This window comes from Podarcis muralis, chromosome 12, assembly GCF_964188315.1.
Source record: "Podarcis muralis chromosome 12, rPodMur119.hap1.1, whole genome shotgun sequence".
Classification (NCBI taxonomy): Eukaryota; Metazoa; Chordata; class Lepidosauria; order Squamata; family Lacertidae; genus Podarcis; species Podarcis muralis.
This window is the reverse complement of record NC_135666.1, coordinates 54,500,348-54,514,250: the sequence shown is the minus strand read 5'-3', so window position 1 is coordinate 54,514,250 and position 13,903 is coordinate 54,500,348. Positions and strand designations below refer to the sequence as shown.

At 45.8% G+C, this 13,903-nt stretch overlaps 1 protein-coding gene across 3 annotated transcripts in view; it reads left to right on the top strand.

Moving 5' to 3' along the window:
- PDE1C (phosphodiesterase 1C) overlaps nucleotides 1-13,903 on the top strand; it is a 257,604-nt gene that overhangs the window by 43,300 nt on the left and 200,401 nt on the right. For all 3 annotated transcript variants that reach the window (XR_013390261.1, XM_077916500.1, XM_077916503.1), the window contains exon 3: nucleotides 2,630-2,801. Coding sequence is in view for 2 of the 3 variants with exons in the window: in XM_077916500.1 (XP_077772626.1) it covers nucleotides 2,630-2,801 (172 nt within the window). In the remaining variant the exon portion in view is untranslated. The remainder of the gene's footprint in view (nucleotides 1-2,629; nucleotides 2,802-13,903) is intronic.

Genomic DNA, 13,903 nt, shown 5'->3' with positions numbered 1-13,903 from the left:
CAGAAGAAAAGGGGCACAAGCTGCTTTTTTCCTTTTTCAAAAAAATGTTCTGTTGTTGTTGTTGTTGTTGTTGTTGTTGTTGTTGTTGTTGTTGTTGTTATTATTAATACCCCACCCATCTGGCTGGGTTTCCCCAGCCACTCTGGGTAGCTTCCAACAAAAGATAAAAAATACATTAAAACATTAGTCATTAAAAACTTCGCTAAACAGGGCTGCCTTCAGATGTCTTCTAAAAGTCAGATAGTTGTTTATTTATTTGACCTCTGATGGGAGGGCGTTCCACAGGGCGGGCGCCACTATGGAGAAGACCCTCTGCCTGGTTCCCTATAACCTCACTTCTTGCAGCGAGGGAACCGCCAGAAGGCCCTTGGAGCTTGACCTCAGTGTCCGGGCAGAACGATGGGGGTGGAGACCAGGTATAGTGGACCGAGGCCATTTAGGGCTTTAAAGGTCAGCACCAACACTTTGAATTGTGCTCAGAAATGTACTGGGAGCCAATGTAGGTCTTTGAAGACTGGTGTTATATGGTCTCGGGGGCTGCCCCCAGTCACCAGTCTAGCTGCCGCATTCTGGATTAATTGCATTTTCCAGGTCACCTTCAAAGGTAGCCCCACATAGAGCGTATTGCAGTAGTCCAAGTGGGTGATAACTAGAGCATGCACCACTCTGGCGAAACAGTCTGTGGGCAGATAGGGTCTCATCCTGCGTACCAGATGGAGCTGATAAACAGCTGGACACAGATTTGACCTGCGCCTCCATGGACAGCTGTGAGTCCAGAATGACTCCCAGGCTGCACACCTGGTCCTTCAGGGGCACAGTTACCCCATTCAGGACCAGGGAGTCCCCCACACCTGCCCGCCCCATGTCCCCCCAAAACAGTACTTCTGTCTTGTCAGGATTCAACCTCAATATATGATACTCTTCCAAGCCACTGTTTTATTGAAGTGCAGTGGTCGTTTGTGCCCACTGAGATTGGTAGGGCCGGGAGACCAATTGGTGCCAGAACCAGTGATAGGAAGGGCCAATTCATTTTCCTCACATTTTACAAGTGGCAACACTGAGCCTAAGGACAAGGGCTCTCTTGGCTGTGTGTCCTGCAAGACCTGCTCCTTGCCTTACAGACCTTTTCCTACCTGGCTTGGGAGAGTGGGGCCCGGACTGACTCCAGCTACAAAAACAAAGACTGCAGAAGAGGCCAGAAACCATCTTACCTGCTTCTTAGTGCAGACCTGGGTCATTAAGCCTGAGCTTCCACAGCTGCAGCCTGCCATGAACCACCATTGGCAAAATTGGCAGCAACAGCAGCAGACACATTATATGCTTATGATAATATTTTATTCCATTGGTAATTATGCTTTTTAAAACGTGCACTTTCTATCTGACCTTTTTTTGGTAATGTTTTCTTTTGAAATCTTTAAGATTGTTATGATTTGGTTAATTTTCCTGCGTTACATGTCGTGCTTCATTTTGAAATCTTTAAGATAATATTTTAGTTGCCTCTTAATTACGTTGCATTGAATGTATAATTTATATTGGGCTTCCTTCAGGAATGTTTTATTTTGGATGGTCTTATTTGATTTGGGACGCGGGTGGCGCTGTGGGTTAAACCACAGAGCCTAGGACTTGCCGATCAGAAGGTCGGTGGTTCGAATCCCCGTAACGGGGTGAGCTCCCGTTGCTCGGTCCCTGCTCCTGCCAACCTAGCAGTTTGAAAGCACCTCAGAGTGCAAGTAGATAAATAGGTACCGCTCCAGTGGGAAGGTAAATGGCGTTTCCGTGCTCTTCTCTGGTTCGCCAGAAGCGGCTTAGTCATGCTGGCCACGTGACCCGGAAGCTGTAAGCCGGCTCCCTCGGCCAGTAAAGCGAGATGAGTGCCGCAACCCCAGAGTCGGCCACAACTGGACCTAATGGTCAGGGGTCCCTTTACCTTTACCTATTTGATCTTTTAACATGTTGTAGGATGCTTTGAGATTTGTTCTTTAAAATATAAAGTAGTTTCTTAATTACATCCTTTTAGGCGCCAGGTGAAAACATTCCTCTTCGACCAGGCCTTGGGCTGATTAATATTCTACAGCCTTTTAAATGTGTTTGTGGGATGGGGGGGTAATTGTTTTGTTGTTTCTGTTTTAACTATTCACTTGTGTTTTTACCTTGTTTTTATTCTGTGAACTGCCCTGAGACCTTGTGGTGAAGGTTGGCTTATGAATTTAATAAATAAATAAAATGAACAACAACAACAACTTGAATATTAGATCCCATTCCCTCTCTCCAGGGTTAATAATGAGACTAACCGTTGGCACAGCGTGAGATTTTGCATGGGCAAAAGCCGAAGGACTATTTACAGTGGTACCTCGGGTTACATACGCTTCAGGTTACATACGCTTCAGGTTACAGACTCCGCTAACCCAGAAATAGTGCTTCAGGTTAAGAACTTTTGCTTTAGGATGCCGGCGCAGCAGCAGCAGGAGGCCCCATTAGCTAAAGTGGTGCTTCAAGTTAAGAACAGTTTCAGGTTAAGTACAGACCTCCGGAACGAATTAAGTACTTAACCTGAGGTACCACTGTACTACTTATCTTCAGTTCTCTGAAGGGCGAGTTTTCATATCGGTTTGTCTTCTCTTCCGCCCAGGGTCGAAATCTCAGAACTGCCTGTGGAATACCATTATTGGTGGGCTTACAGGGAATCTTAAGGAAAAACAGAAGCCAACCATCGTCTTTGACCCAAGACCTCCTGAAGAAATCTTAGCAGAGGAGCTGCCGGCGGTGGAGAGTCCCGAAGCGCTTGTGAAAACCTCATTCAGGTTTGACCGATATAGATGCACCTTGCTTAAGCTTGATCTTTCTTAATCATCAGCACGTTGAAGTCTCAGGGTTGAGTGGGATAACTCTTACAACAGATGACTCTCCAACGCCCTTGCGAAAACACAAATATTAGTGCACTAAAATTATGGCTGGCAACCTGCATTTTTCTTACATTGCAACCTAGAAAGATATAAATGCTACCTGACTAGCAGATCTATCAAATCGTTTGTGAAATTTGCCATCTGAAGGATTTCATAGTAAATCCTGTTATTTTATAAGAATGCGATTGCAGGCCTGGAAAGTTAAATATTACTCTCACTGGGTGATATACGTTGGGAGAGCTGGACTGCGATGTTGAAATAGCATTCTTGAAGGCACAAGAAAGGACAATGCAAAAACACAATTTAGAAAGGAACTTGAACTTACTGGAACAATAGAAAATGGAAGATTAGAAACACTTTCAATATTGTAAAGATCGGTACTGTATAACACTGTTCTTTAATAGGTTCCCCCTTCTCCACCACTAACACTTTTTTTCTGACTCATAGGCATATTATCTTTGATGAGCTTTTAATGCATGGATTTTACTTCAGTATATGTGTTTTTAAATTTTTCAAGGAAAGCACTATGCTACTGTACCAAGGTTGTTTTTTGTGATTTGACGGTACTGAGAGTTTGGCTATCAGCAAAATTTTGAAAACAACAACATTATTGCTTAGTGCATTGAGTGACACTCTGTTAAGCATCTGTGTTGGTTGATGAGAGGTTTGGTGGGAGAGGTAATGGCATAATATTAACAAGGATGCTATCCCATTGCCAGTGCTGAAGTAACAACCGGTGTAGTGAGTTTCTGTATGTGGAGTTGGTGAGAGGCACCATCTTGTTTTCTGCCTCAGGCAGCAACATGTTTTGGGATGGTCCTGGGGAGCTGCCTGGGGTCCCTTGGCTAACTTAGGAGTCCACTGACCCATAACCAGTGTTGAAAGTTGGTTCAGCTGGAGAATATTTACAGTCCAGTGCAGCTAGGCTCTGCCGAATAACACTCTATTCAACTTACATCAATGTGCAGAAGACAATAGCCACTGTGAAGTTTGATTTGCTTGCCAGTCCTGTCAACTTTCAGACATGGAATGGGAGGAAGGGTGCAATATTGTCTTCTGCTTCAGGCAGCAAAATGTCTTGGGCCAGCTCTGCCTGCTGTTGTTTTGCAGTAAGAGAAGCAGTGGCCAGGGGTTTGGAAGTGCTGTTTGGCCAGCAACATATTATTCTTGCCTGTGGATAGCAGTAGGTTCTGACTGTTTCAGATTTGCATTTACACCAGTGAAATGTCAGAACATTCATGTTAAGAACGAAGCATTGAAACGCCACTAGAGGGCACAAAGTAATAATGGATAATACATCCAGATACATACATACATCTCCTGGCACAGCATTATAGATGTAAGAACACGTCTGTGTTGTTTCTGAAGTATTTCCTCCACTGGACCAAGAGAGCACTGCTGGGGTGGGGTGAAATTTAAGGTCAAAAGGTTAAGAGTTTCACCAATGCTATTATTTTTCATTTAAATTTCACTTTTGACCTTCAGCTCAAGAGCTTGAGAGTTCCACGGTTGTAACTACTTTTCTTTTAAATATATTTATCTTTATTTATCTTTATTACATTTTGATCCTGACCTTGCTGTAATGAGGCCAGCATATGTCACCTCATTGCTTTTATCCTGGAAACATATCTGTGATGGTAGTTACTGGTGCACCTTTATTCAGTAATTGAGTAGAGATCTGTATATAGGTTTCCCTGGTCTAAGACCAGCCCTCAAATCACTTCACCCCCACTGTTTCTAAACAGGACCTTGTGTGTATGTGTGTGTGTATGTGTGTGTGTGTGTGTGTGTGTGTGTGTGTGTGTGTAATCAAACCACCTTGTTAAACAGTCGTTTTGTGAAAGGCAACTCAAATTCTGCTTCTGTTATCACCTGAAATCTCACCTGTGTAGTCTCTGCTACATACTTGCTTGTACTGTCCTAATATATCTAAAAAAAATGCAGACACTGGCCAAATTATTGGCTATGACTGGCTATTTCATGGGAAGGCAAACTAAGGCCTGGGGGCTGGATCCGGCCCAATCTCCTTCTAAATCCGGCCTGCGGACGGTCCAGGAATCAGCATGTTTTTACATGAGTAGAATGTGTCCTTTTATTTAAAATGCATCTCTGGGTTGTTTGTGGGGCCTGCCTGGTGTTTTTACATTAGAATGTGTCCTTTTATTTAAAATGCATCTCTGGGTTATTTGTGGAGCATAGGAATTTGTTCATTCCCCCCCCCCCCAATATAGTCCGCCCCCCTCAAAGTCTGAGGGACAGTGGACTGGCCCCCTGCTGAAAAAGTTTGTTGACCCCTGGGCTATTTGATGGTTAACATTTGTATTTTAGCATTTTATTGATACTGTAAGCTGTCCGGAAATAAATGTGGCAGATAAAAGTTCCTGTTGACCCTAAAGCACAATAGCTCCACCAGAATTTCCTTTTTCTCCTTGCGGAGTTGTGGCTGCTGCTGATCTTTCAAGCCTGGGTCCTCACCCTGCTTGTGGTAGCCTTGTTTGGAGGATGAGCCTCCTGAAAGAGATTTGAAGCTAGGTGTGGTGCGCTGAACCCTCTCTGCTCTCCGCTGGTGGCCGAAAGGAGGACCCCTGGCTGGGAGCTGCCTCCACACACCTGACTTTCGGTGCTACACGCAGCTTGTTGCAATGTGTGGTGTTGTGCTGGATCCATGCTAAATCAGACAAATTGAGCATCAGTTAGAGGGGCAGTTGAAGCATACCAGCTCCACCTGGTACGCAGGATGAGACCCTACCTGCCCGCGGACTGTCTTGCCAGAGTGGTGCATGCTCTGGTTATCTCCCGCTTGGACTACTACAATGCGCTCTACATGGGGCTACCTTTGAAGGTGACCCGGAAACTACAACTAATCCAGAATGCGGCAGCTAGACTGGTGACTGGGAGCGGCCGCCGAGACCACATAACACCGGTCTTCAAAGACCTACATTGGCACCTAGTGCGTTTCTGAGCACAATTCCAAGTGTTGGTGCCGACCTTTAAAGCCCTAAACGGCCTCGGTCCAGTATACCTGAAGGAGTGTCTCCACCCCCATCGTTCTGTCCGGATGCTGAGGTCCAGCGCCGAGGGCCTTCTAGTGGTTCCCTCATTGTGAGAAGCAAAGCTACAGGGAACCAGGCAGAGGGCCTTCTTGGTGGTGGCACCCACCCTGTGGAACGCTCTCCCATCAGATGTCGAAGAGATAAACAACTACCTGACATTCAGAAGACATCTTAAGGCAGTCCTGTTCAGGAAAGTGTGACATCTTAGTGTATTTTTGGTCTTTGTGGAAGCCGCCCAGAGTGGCTGGGGCAACCCTGCCAGATGGGCGGGGTACAAATAATAATTATTATCATGAAGAAGGATGGCATTGCCCACCTGGCTTCCCAGTGGCAAGTGCTGCTGCTGGTTACCACGAAGGGCTGAGGGGAGCTCAGCATGGTGTGGGCACACCAGCAGGGATAATGGGTTGGCTCTGCCCTCAGTGCCAGGAAGCCAGATGAGCAATGCTCCATTAAAACCATTGGGATGAATTACCGTAATCGTAGGAACAGAGGAAGCTGCCTTATAGCAAGTCAGACTGTTAGTCTGTCAAGCTCAGTACAGTCGTACCTTGGAAGTTGAACAGAACCCGTTCCAGAAATCCGTTTGACTTCCAAAACATTTGGAAACCAAGGCGTGGCTTCTGATTGGCTGCTGGAAGCTCCTACAGCCAACTGGAAGCCACAGAAACCCTGTCAGATGTTCGGCTTTTGAATGAACTTTCAAAAGTAGGAACACTCACTTCCGGGTTTCAATCGTTCGGGAGATGATCTGTTTGGGAGCCAAGGCGTTTGAGATCCAAGGTACGACTGTATTGTCATCACTGCCTGCTGGGCAGCAGCTCCTCACCGTTTCAGGCAGAAATATTTCCCACATCTCCTTGGAGGCACCAAGGTCTGAAGCGAGGCTCTTGTGCACATGTTTTTTACTGCTGGTGTTTTTATCATTAAATTGCTTTGGGATGTTTCATGGAAAGTGAGTCCTAAATAAATTGAAGAAATAAATGGTGCTATTTAAAAATGATGGAACATCAAAATCAGGCACGCAGAAATCAATATGCTCAGTTGCCTCTGGTGCCTCAAAAAGCCACGCGTGGCCACTGAGGACCAGGCTTACTCCTTCCATGTGTGGTGCTGGGTGTAAGTAAGTAAATTAGGTAAAGTAAAGGCACCCCTGCCCGTTCGGGTCAGTCTTGCCAGACTCTAGGGTTGTGCGCTCATCTCACTCTATAGGCCGGGAGCCAGCGCTGTCCGGAGACACTTCCGGGTCACGTGGCCAGCGTGACAAGCTGCATCTGGCGAGCCAGCGCAGCACACGGAACGCCATTTACCTTCCCGCTGGTAAGCGGTCCCTATTTATCTACTTGCACCCGGAGGTGCTTTCGAACTGCTAGGTTGGCAGGCGCTGGGACCGAACGACGGGAGCGCACCCCGCCGCGGGGATTCGAACTGCCGACCATGCGATCGGCAAGTCCTAGGCGCTGAGGTTTTACCCACAGCGCCACCCGCATCCTAGTAAGTAAATTAGTAGTAAGTAATTTTTTATTTACTGTATATCCCACCCTCCCTGGCCAATACCAGGCTCAGGGCGGCTAACATCAAATATCTAATACATCAAAACACAATCAAACAATTGATTAAAATACAGCTTAAAAATTAGAATCAGGATAAAATTAAATGACTGCCCACGAGTTACAACCACAGGGGTCAGGAACCTCAAGTATTCATCAGGGCCAGCTATCCATGTTGGTCCCACATGAGCTGATAACAGGGCCAAAGGGATAACTTACAGGTCCCATAAAGGTAAAGGTACCCCTGCCCGTACGGGCCAGTCGTGTCCGACTCTAGGGTTGTGCGCTCATCTCACTTAAGAGGCCGGGAGCCAGCGCTGTCCGGAGACACTTCCGGGTCACATGGCCAGCGTGACGAAGCTGCTCTGGCGAGCCGGCACCAGCGCAGCACACGGAAACGCCGTTTACCTTCCCGCTATAAAGCGGTACCTATTTATCTACTTGCACTTAAGAGTGCTTTCGAACTGCTAGGTGGGCAGGAGCTGGGACCGAAAGACGGGAGCTCACCCCGCCGTGGGGATTCGAACCGCCGACCATACGACTGGCAAGTCCTAGGCACTGAGGTTTTACCCACAGCGCCACCCGCGTCCCTTTACAGGGTCCCGTAGAGGGGGGTCAAACTGGGCCCAGACCAAAGGCCAGGTGGAACACCTCTGTCTTGCAGGCCCTGTGGAAAGATGTCAAGCCCCGCAGGGCCCTGGTCTCCTGCAATAGAGTGTTCCACCAGGTTGGTAAGACCTTGGGTGCTTCTTATTTCTCCCTTAGTATCTGTTTCCTTAATTTAAAGAGGAGACCAAGTGAGACGGGATCACTGCTCTCCGGGTTGCATGCAGATGACCTCTGTCTCCAACCTGCTTCCTAGGAAAACTGTCTGGCATAAAAACGTTTGGCATGAAAATGTGTGGAAATGACGTATAACAGTGAAACACGCTTGCTTTACTGCTCTCAGCCTTGTGCAAACTCTTGACTCTCCTCTGGCCCCAGACTTGTCACTCTTGCCTCCGTTCCCATCTGCAGGGAGAAAACCACTGGTGGCCCAAAGCTTAGGAGAGACATTGGGGAGCCCATCGAAAGGGTGTTCATACTTTGGATTCTTGGCAGTTTTATTCCTCCAGGCTGCTGGAAGCTTAGTCCATTAACTTGCAATTCTGCAGCAAAAGAGGGGGGTTATGCGTGGGCTGGTAATGGTGTGGTTTTACCCTGCTAATGAAGCATTTAGCTGCACATTTTTGTATTAGTCATCATCCCCGCTATTAAGGCAGAAAGAGTTCGACACATTCGTCAGAGTGCACACTCCCTTTCTAATGCAGGGCTGGTTTGCCTTCAATCCCTGAAAGACATGCGGCTTCTCAAATTTCCATTTGCACATATGAGATGCTGAAAATGTGATAGGAAATGAAATGGAGCAGGAGATCATTAGCATTATTAGTATAATAATACAGCTCACCGCTGTAGTGCTCGTCACTCCATAAAGTTTTGTATTCGGGTATCTCTAGTGATCACTGCTTTTAATTTGTAATTTATAAATTTTTAATTTTCCAAAAGACTCTCGGTGCCTTGGCAGTCTCTGGACTGAAGAACAGAATAAAAAACTTCTAATAAATAAAAATAATTCGAGTGGACTAACGTTTGGTTTGTAATGTACCCTGAGCCAATTTTAAATGAGACATTGGGCATGTTAAGGGCACTTAGATGTGAATTGGCTCCATGTGGCCCAGTGTCGTGTTTCAAAGACTCTTAAACTTGGGCCATAAGTGTCCTGTTTATGTTTCTAGGGGAAATCCACAGTTGGGAGGGAGGGAGGAAGCAAGGCAGATTGGTTCTCACAGCACCATGGAGAGCTCCAAGTGAGTCTCTTGCTCTGACTAGCACAAGAGGTGAGCTGGGGCATTTGAGCCTCTGCCCATAGTCAACCTCTCAAATGTTCCCCTTCTTCTCTTGGAGAATTGTAGACCCTTAAAGAGCTAACCCTGTGGCTTGGAAATGGGTGCATCTCCTCCCCTCTGTGGTCTCCTACCTGGTATGTTCCTGGTGGTGCTGGACTAGCAAGTTGTGTCAGAGACACTTGGTTCCTAAGGGGAAATACTTGTGAAGGGTTCTTCCTCTGGTTCTATGAACCTTGGTGCAGTGGGATCCAGTTCGGTGGCCTGTTGGTGCCAGTCTCAGTTTTAGTGGGTCTCTAATCACCAGTACTTGGGCTCAGAGCAGGAACCTGGTTGCCTACCTCAGCCAATGGCATTGTAGCCTCTGAACTTGGGGCCTGGTCACTTGGGGTATTGAAAAAAGTAGTCAGAAATTACATGCCAGTGTGTCTTCCTTTTGATTTCTGACCATAGATCACAGAAGTGTGATCATTGCACCCATTGGGACTGTGGGAATCTGCACAGATAAAAGCCATATGCATGCATGTAGACTTAAATCACTCATTAACTTGGTGGTCCCTTTGGGCTTCTTTTGTTACATTTAGACAAAGGGAAAGACATTTTGGCTCTTCAGAATGTAGCTCCAGAAAATAATTTCGTAAAAAGCACCTGCTCAATTTAATACCTTTGTGACTTTGTTTTCTGGAGTAAGAACAAAAGAGTTTTCTCTCTCTGACAGCAACTTAGAGTGATGGGAGGGGGGTGGGAATGACAGATTAAGTTCAGATAAATTCCTTATTGTGCCTTTCCTAAACTGAGAGAAACTGATAAGGCAACAGGCAGAAAAAGAATTTCTAAATATTCCTGCCTCATATGCTACACAGCAGGTTTGGTGCAAAATGTTTGGAATGGAGAGTCTGCCTGTTATATTTTTATACTTACAGCCACTACAGACAAGCTACAATATTTTCATTACCAAACTATCTGCCAACCCTCCAACTCTTAACTTTCAACCCTGGCAGCCATAGCTATGTAAAGGGCAATAGCAGGTCCAAAAATTGCAGCTCTTTCATATGCTTGAGGTGGTGCTTTAAAAAGTTGAGTCACAAAAGCGGAGAGCATTCAGATGGAGCCCCTCATATATGAAAATAATGCACCAGGCAGTCACAAGGCCACCTCAGCTGGCAGTGTGCTTGGAAGATGTGAAAAGTTGTTTTCTTCTTTGGCGATCACTCGTAGCAGAGTAAGATTGTCTTCCATAAACACGGTTTTAACAATGAGTCCGTAAGTGACTGTGGAGGCCAATTCTGGATCCACACGTCCTTCCACAGTGGGGACATTGGTTTCCGGGCAGGAGTTGATCACGGTGTGGATTTGCCAAGCGTGTCTTCCTCTTAGATGTTTCTCCCTTGCATCCTGAGTTCAAGTGTCTTCAAAGCCCATGACACCTTTGGTAAAGGCTGTTCTCTAATTGGAGCACTCGCAGGCAAGTTTTTAAAGATTTGCCTTGAGACAGTCTTTAAACCTCTTTTGTTGACCACCAGCATGACGCTTTCCATTTTTAAGTTCGGAATAGACTGGTTCTTGGCTTCGTGGTTTTATCTTGGTGGGTGTGTGGCAGTAGATTGAACTGGTGAAACTTTATAGTGGGAATTGCTAAGGCAGATATAACCAGCAAGCTTGGAACCAGGATGTGGTTTGGAATATGTCTGGGGCAATTTATGAATTTAGTTCAAATGTTTGTATATATAGTTTTTCTGGAGCTGTCGTGCCAAGTTCTCAATGCTTTCTGGGGCCTGAGAACATCAAATAAGAGGTTAACAGGGTCATGCCTCTACTAATGGGGTCAGGCTCCCACTGGGAGGAAGAAGGGGGATTGTGAATACAAGGACATAAATAAGTAAGTAATATCTGCAGCGTGAATTAAAATAACACACCCACTATTTTATTTCATTGTAACCAAATCGAAATAATGATTAACTCAGCTCCATTTTCAAATAATGCATTTCTTGGGCACTATTTTAAACTCATTCTGAAGATGAAAGCTTAAGAATATTGGGATCTTATTAAAGAACATCCTTTGGAGAGCTTCTCCATTTCCTTAATTACTCTAACAATGCTGTTAATATTATTATTCCAAATGCCAGCAATACTTAACCAATTAGAAAGATTATAGAAAATATCAATGAATGTTCAGTGAGCCAACTATACATTTGTATAAGACAGGGTAAACTGTGTGGACTGTTGAAAAATTGGAATGAGACTGGAATTTGGCATGATATTTAATAAAATATTGCCTAAATCTAAATTAATGCATCATTTGGCAGATACCTGCAACTTTAAATCTTTGATGGCTACAATGGATAACAAAAAAGAATCAGCATAATGTTTGTGATATGAATTTATCTTAAACATTTCAGATAATATACTTTGGCCTTCCCCAACCTACCCCCTCCCCCTGATGCTTTGGACTCCCAACTCCCATCAGCCCTAGCCAGGTTGATGGGAGTTGGTCCAAAGTTTTTGGAGGGCCCCAGGTTGGAGACGACTGATATAGTTCACAGCAGGGATGCCTGCAGTATGTGTGGCCCAAAGTGGCTCTCTTGATGTCCTCTGATCATAGGTCATGCTGGCTTGGGCTGTGCTAATACTTGCACACTTTCCGCTTACAGCAAAATTAGAGCCTGACCCATACAACTGCAATGGGCTCTACTTGGGGCTACCTTTGAAGCTGACTCGGAAACTACAACTAATCCAGAATACGGCAGCTAGACTGGTGACTGGGAGTGACCACTGAGACCATATAACACCGGTCCTGAAAGACCTACATTCGCTCCCAGTACGTTTCTGAGCACAATTCAAAGTGTTGGTGCTGACCTTTAAAGCCCTAATGGCCTCGGCCCCATATACCTGAAGGAGCGTCTCCACCCTGATCATTCTGCCCAGACACTGAGGTCCAGTGCCGAGGGCCTTCTGGCAGTTCCCTCACTGTGATATGTGAGGGAACACATATCCCTTGGTAGTGGCACCCGCCCTGTGGATCGCCCTCCCATCAGATGTCAAGGAAATAAACAACTATCTTTACTTTTAGAAGACATCTGAAGGCAGCCCTGTTTAGGGAATTTTTTTATGTTTGATGTTTTATCATGTTTTTAATATCCTGCTGGGAGCCACTCAGAGTGGCTGGGGAAACCCAGCCAGCTGGGCTGGGTAGAAGTAAATAATAATAATAATAATAATAATAAATTAATTAAGGGGCTTGATGTTGTGGTCATCCTCTTTCGTGGGAAGAGTAATGCAAATCCTGCCTCCCTGCAGAGTTTGGATCTCACACGTTGCTTGCATGGGGAGGAAGCGGAAGGGCGTGCATGTGAAATGAAGGACATGAGGCAGGAGAGCTGTGCACAAGCAAGCTGCCAGCTAGCTCTGTGGAGGCTCCTTTTATTGACACAATATGCAAACCCAGGCAGATACATTTTGGGCTGTGACCTTTACACATCTTCCAGTCCTGAGATCATGGGGTGGTACAAAGTTATTCTGGCACCTGGTGCTCGCTTCGGCAGCACATATACTAAAATTGGAACAATATAAAGTTATTTTGGCACCTGTTTCCACCACGTCATTTCCCCCTTGCACAATGTATGACGAAGGAGACAAAGGTCTCAGAGACAAAGGTCACAGACAGGAATACTGAGACCGCAAAAGGTCAGACAGAGGGCAAGATGTTCAGACAGCTGTGGCCTTATCTGTGAGGGGGAGTGTGCTCCACACCCCAAGGTCACGCGTGCAGACAGCTGAGGCTGCCCGTGGGTGGGAGTGTGCTCCGCAACCCAGCGATCACTCCTACATGCATGCATTTCTTTACCATGGTAAAGATACAAAGCAGGCCTGTATCTTTCAGCCCAGTGCGTGATTTTTGTTTTTCTCATTGCCAAAGGCGATTCTTGTCTTTTGGTCCTCACCTCTTAGTTTTTGCCTTGTTATCCACCAAGGGATTTTGCCACTGGCTCGCACACATGGGCTGTGATAATTACAGGTGGCTTCCGCTTGCTGCAGGAGCGGCCACATGGTGAAAGGACTTGCTTGACAGCAAGCTGATAACTGTGCATAAGCCAGAGGTGCAGCCTCTAAATTTAGCATTGATGAAACCAAATGAAAATATCACTTACAGAGCTCCCTGGTAGGGCGACCCAGTGGCTGCTGCATGCTTAGTAGTTGTGTAGGAAAGGGAATTGCAGCTTGCTTGACTAACTTTGGTTCCCAGTTCCATTCAAACCAAGGACCATGGTTATTACTAACCATGGTTAGTTTAAACAAGCAGGAATCACAAACCACAATTTGAAGCTTGCGTTTGACCCCCAGTTTGGATGGCTAACTGGAAATGAAAAACAAAACCTTCCAGAATTCCCTTTCCAGCCACAGGACATGTGATGGAACTGTGTGTGTAGGAACTGGGGAGGAAGTAAGGCTCATTTGTGTATCATGTTTAGCATTTATGTTCGCATGAAGCCAATATGTCTATCCTAAATAGAACA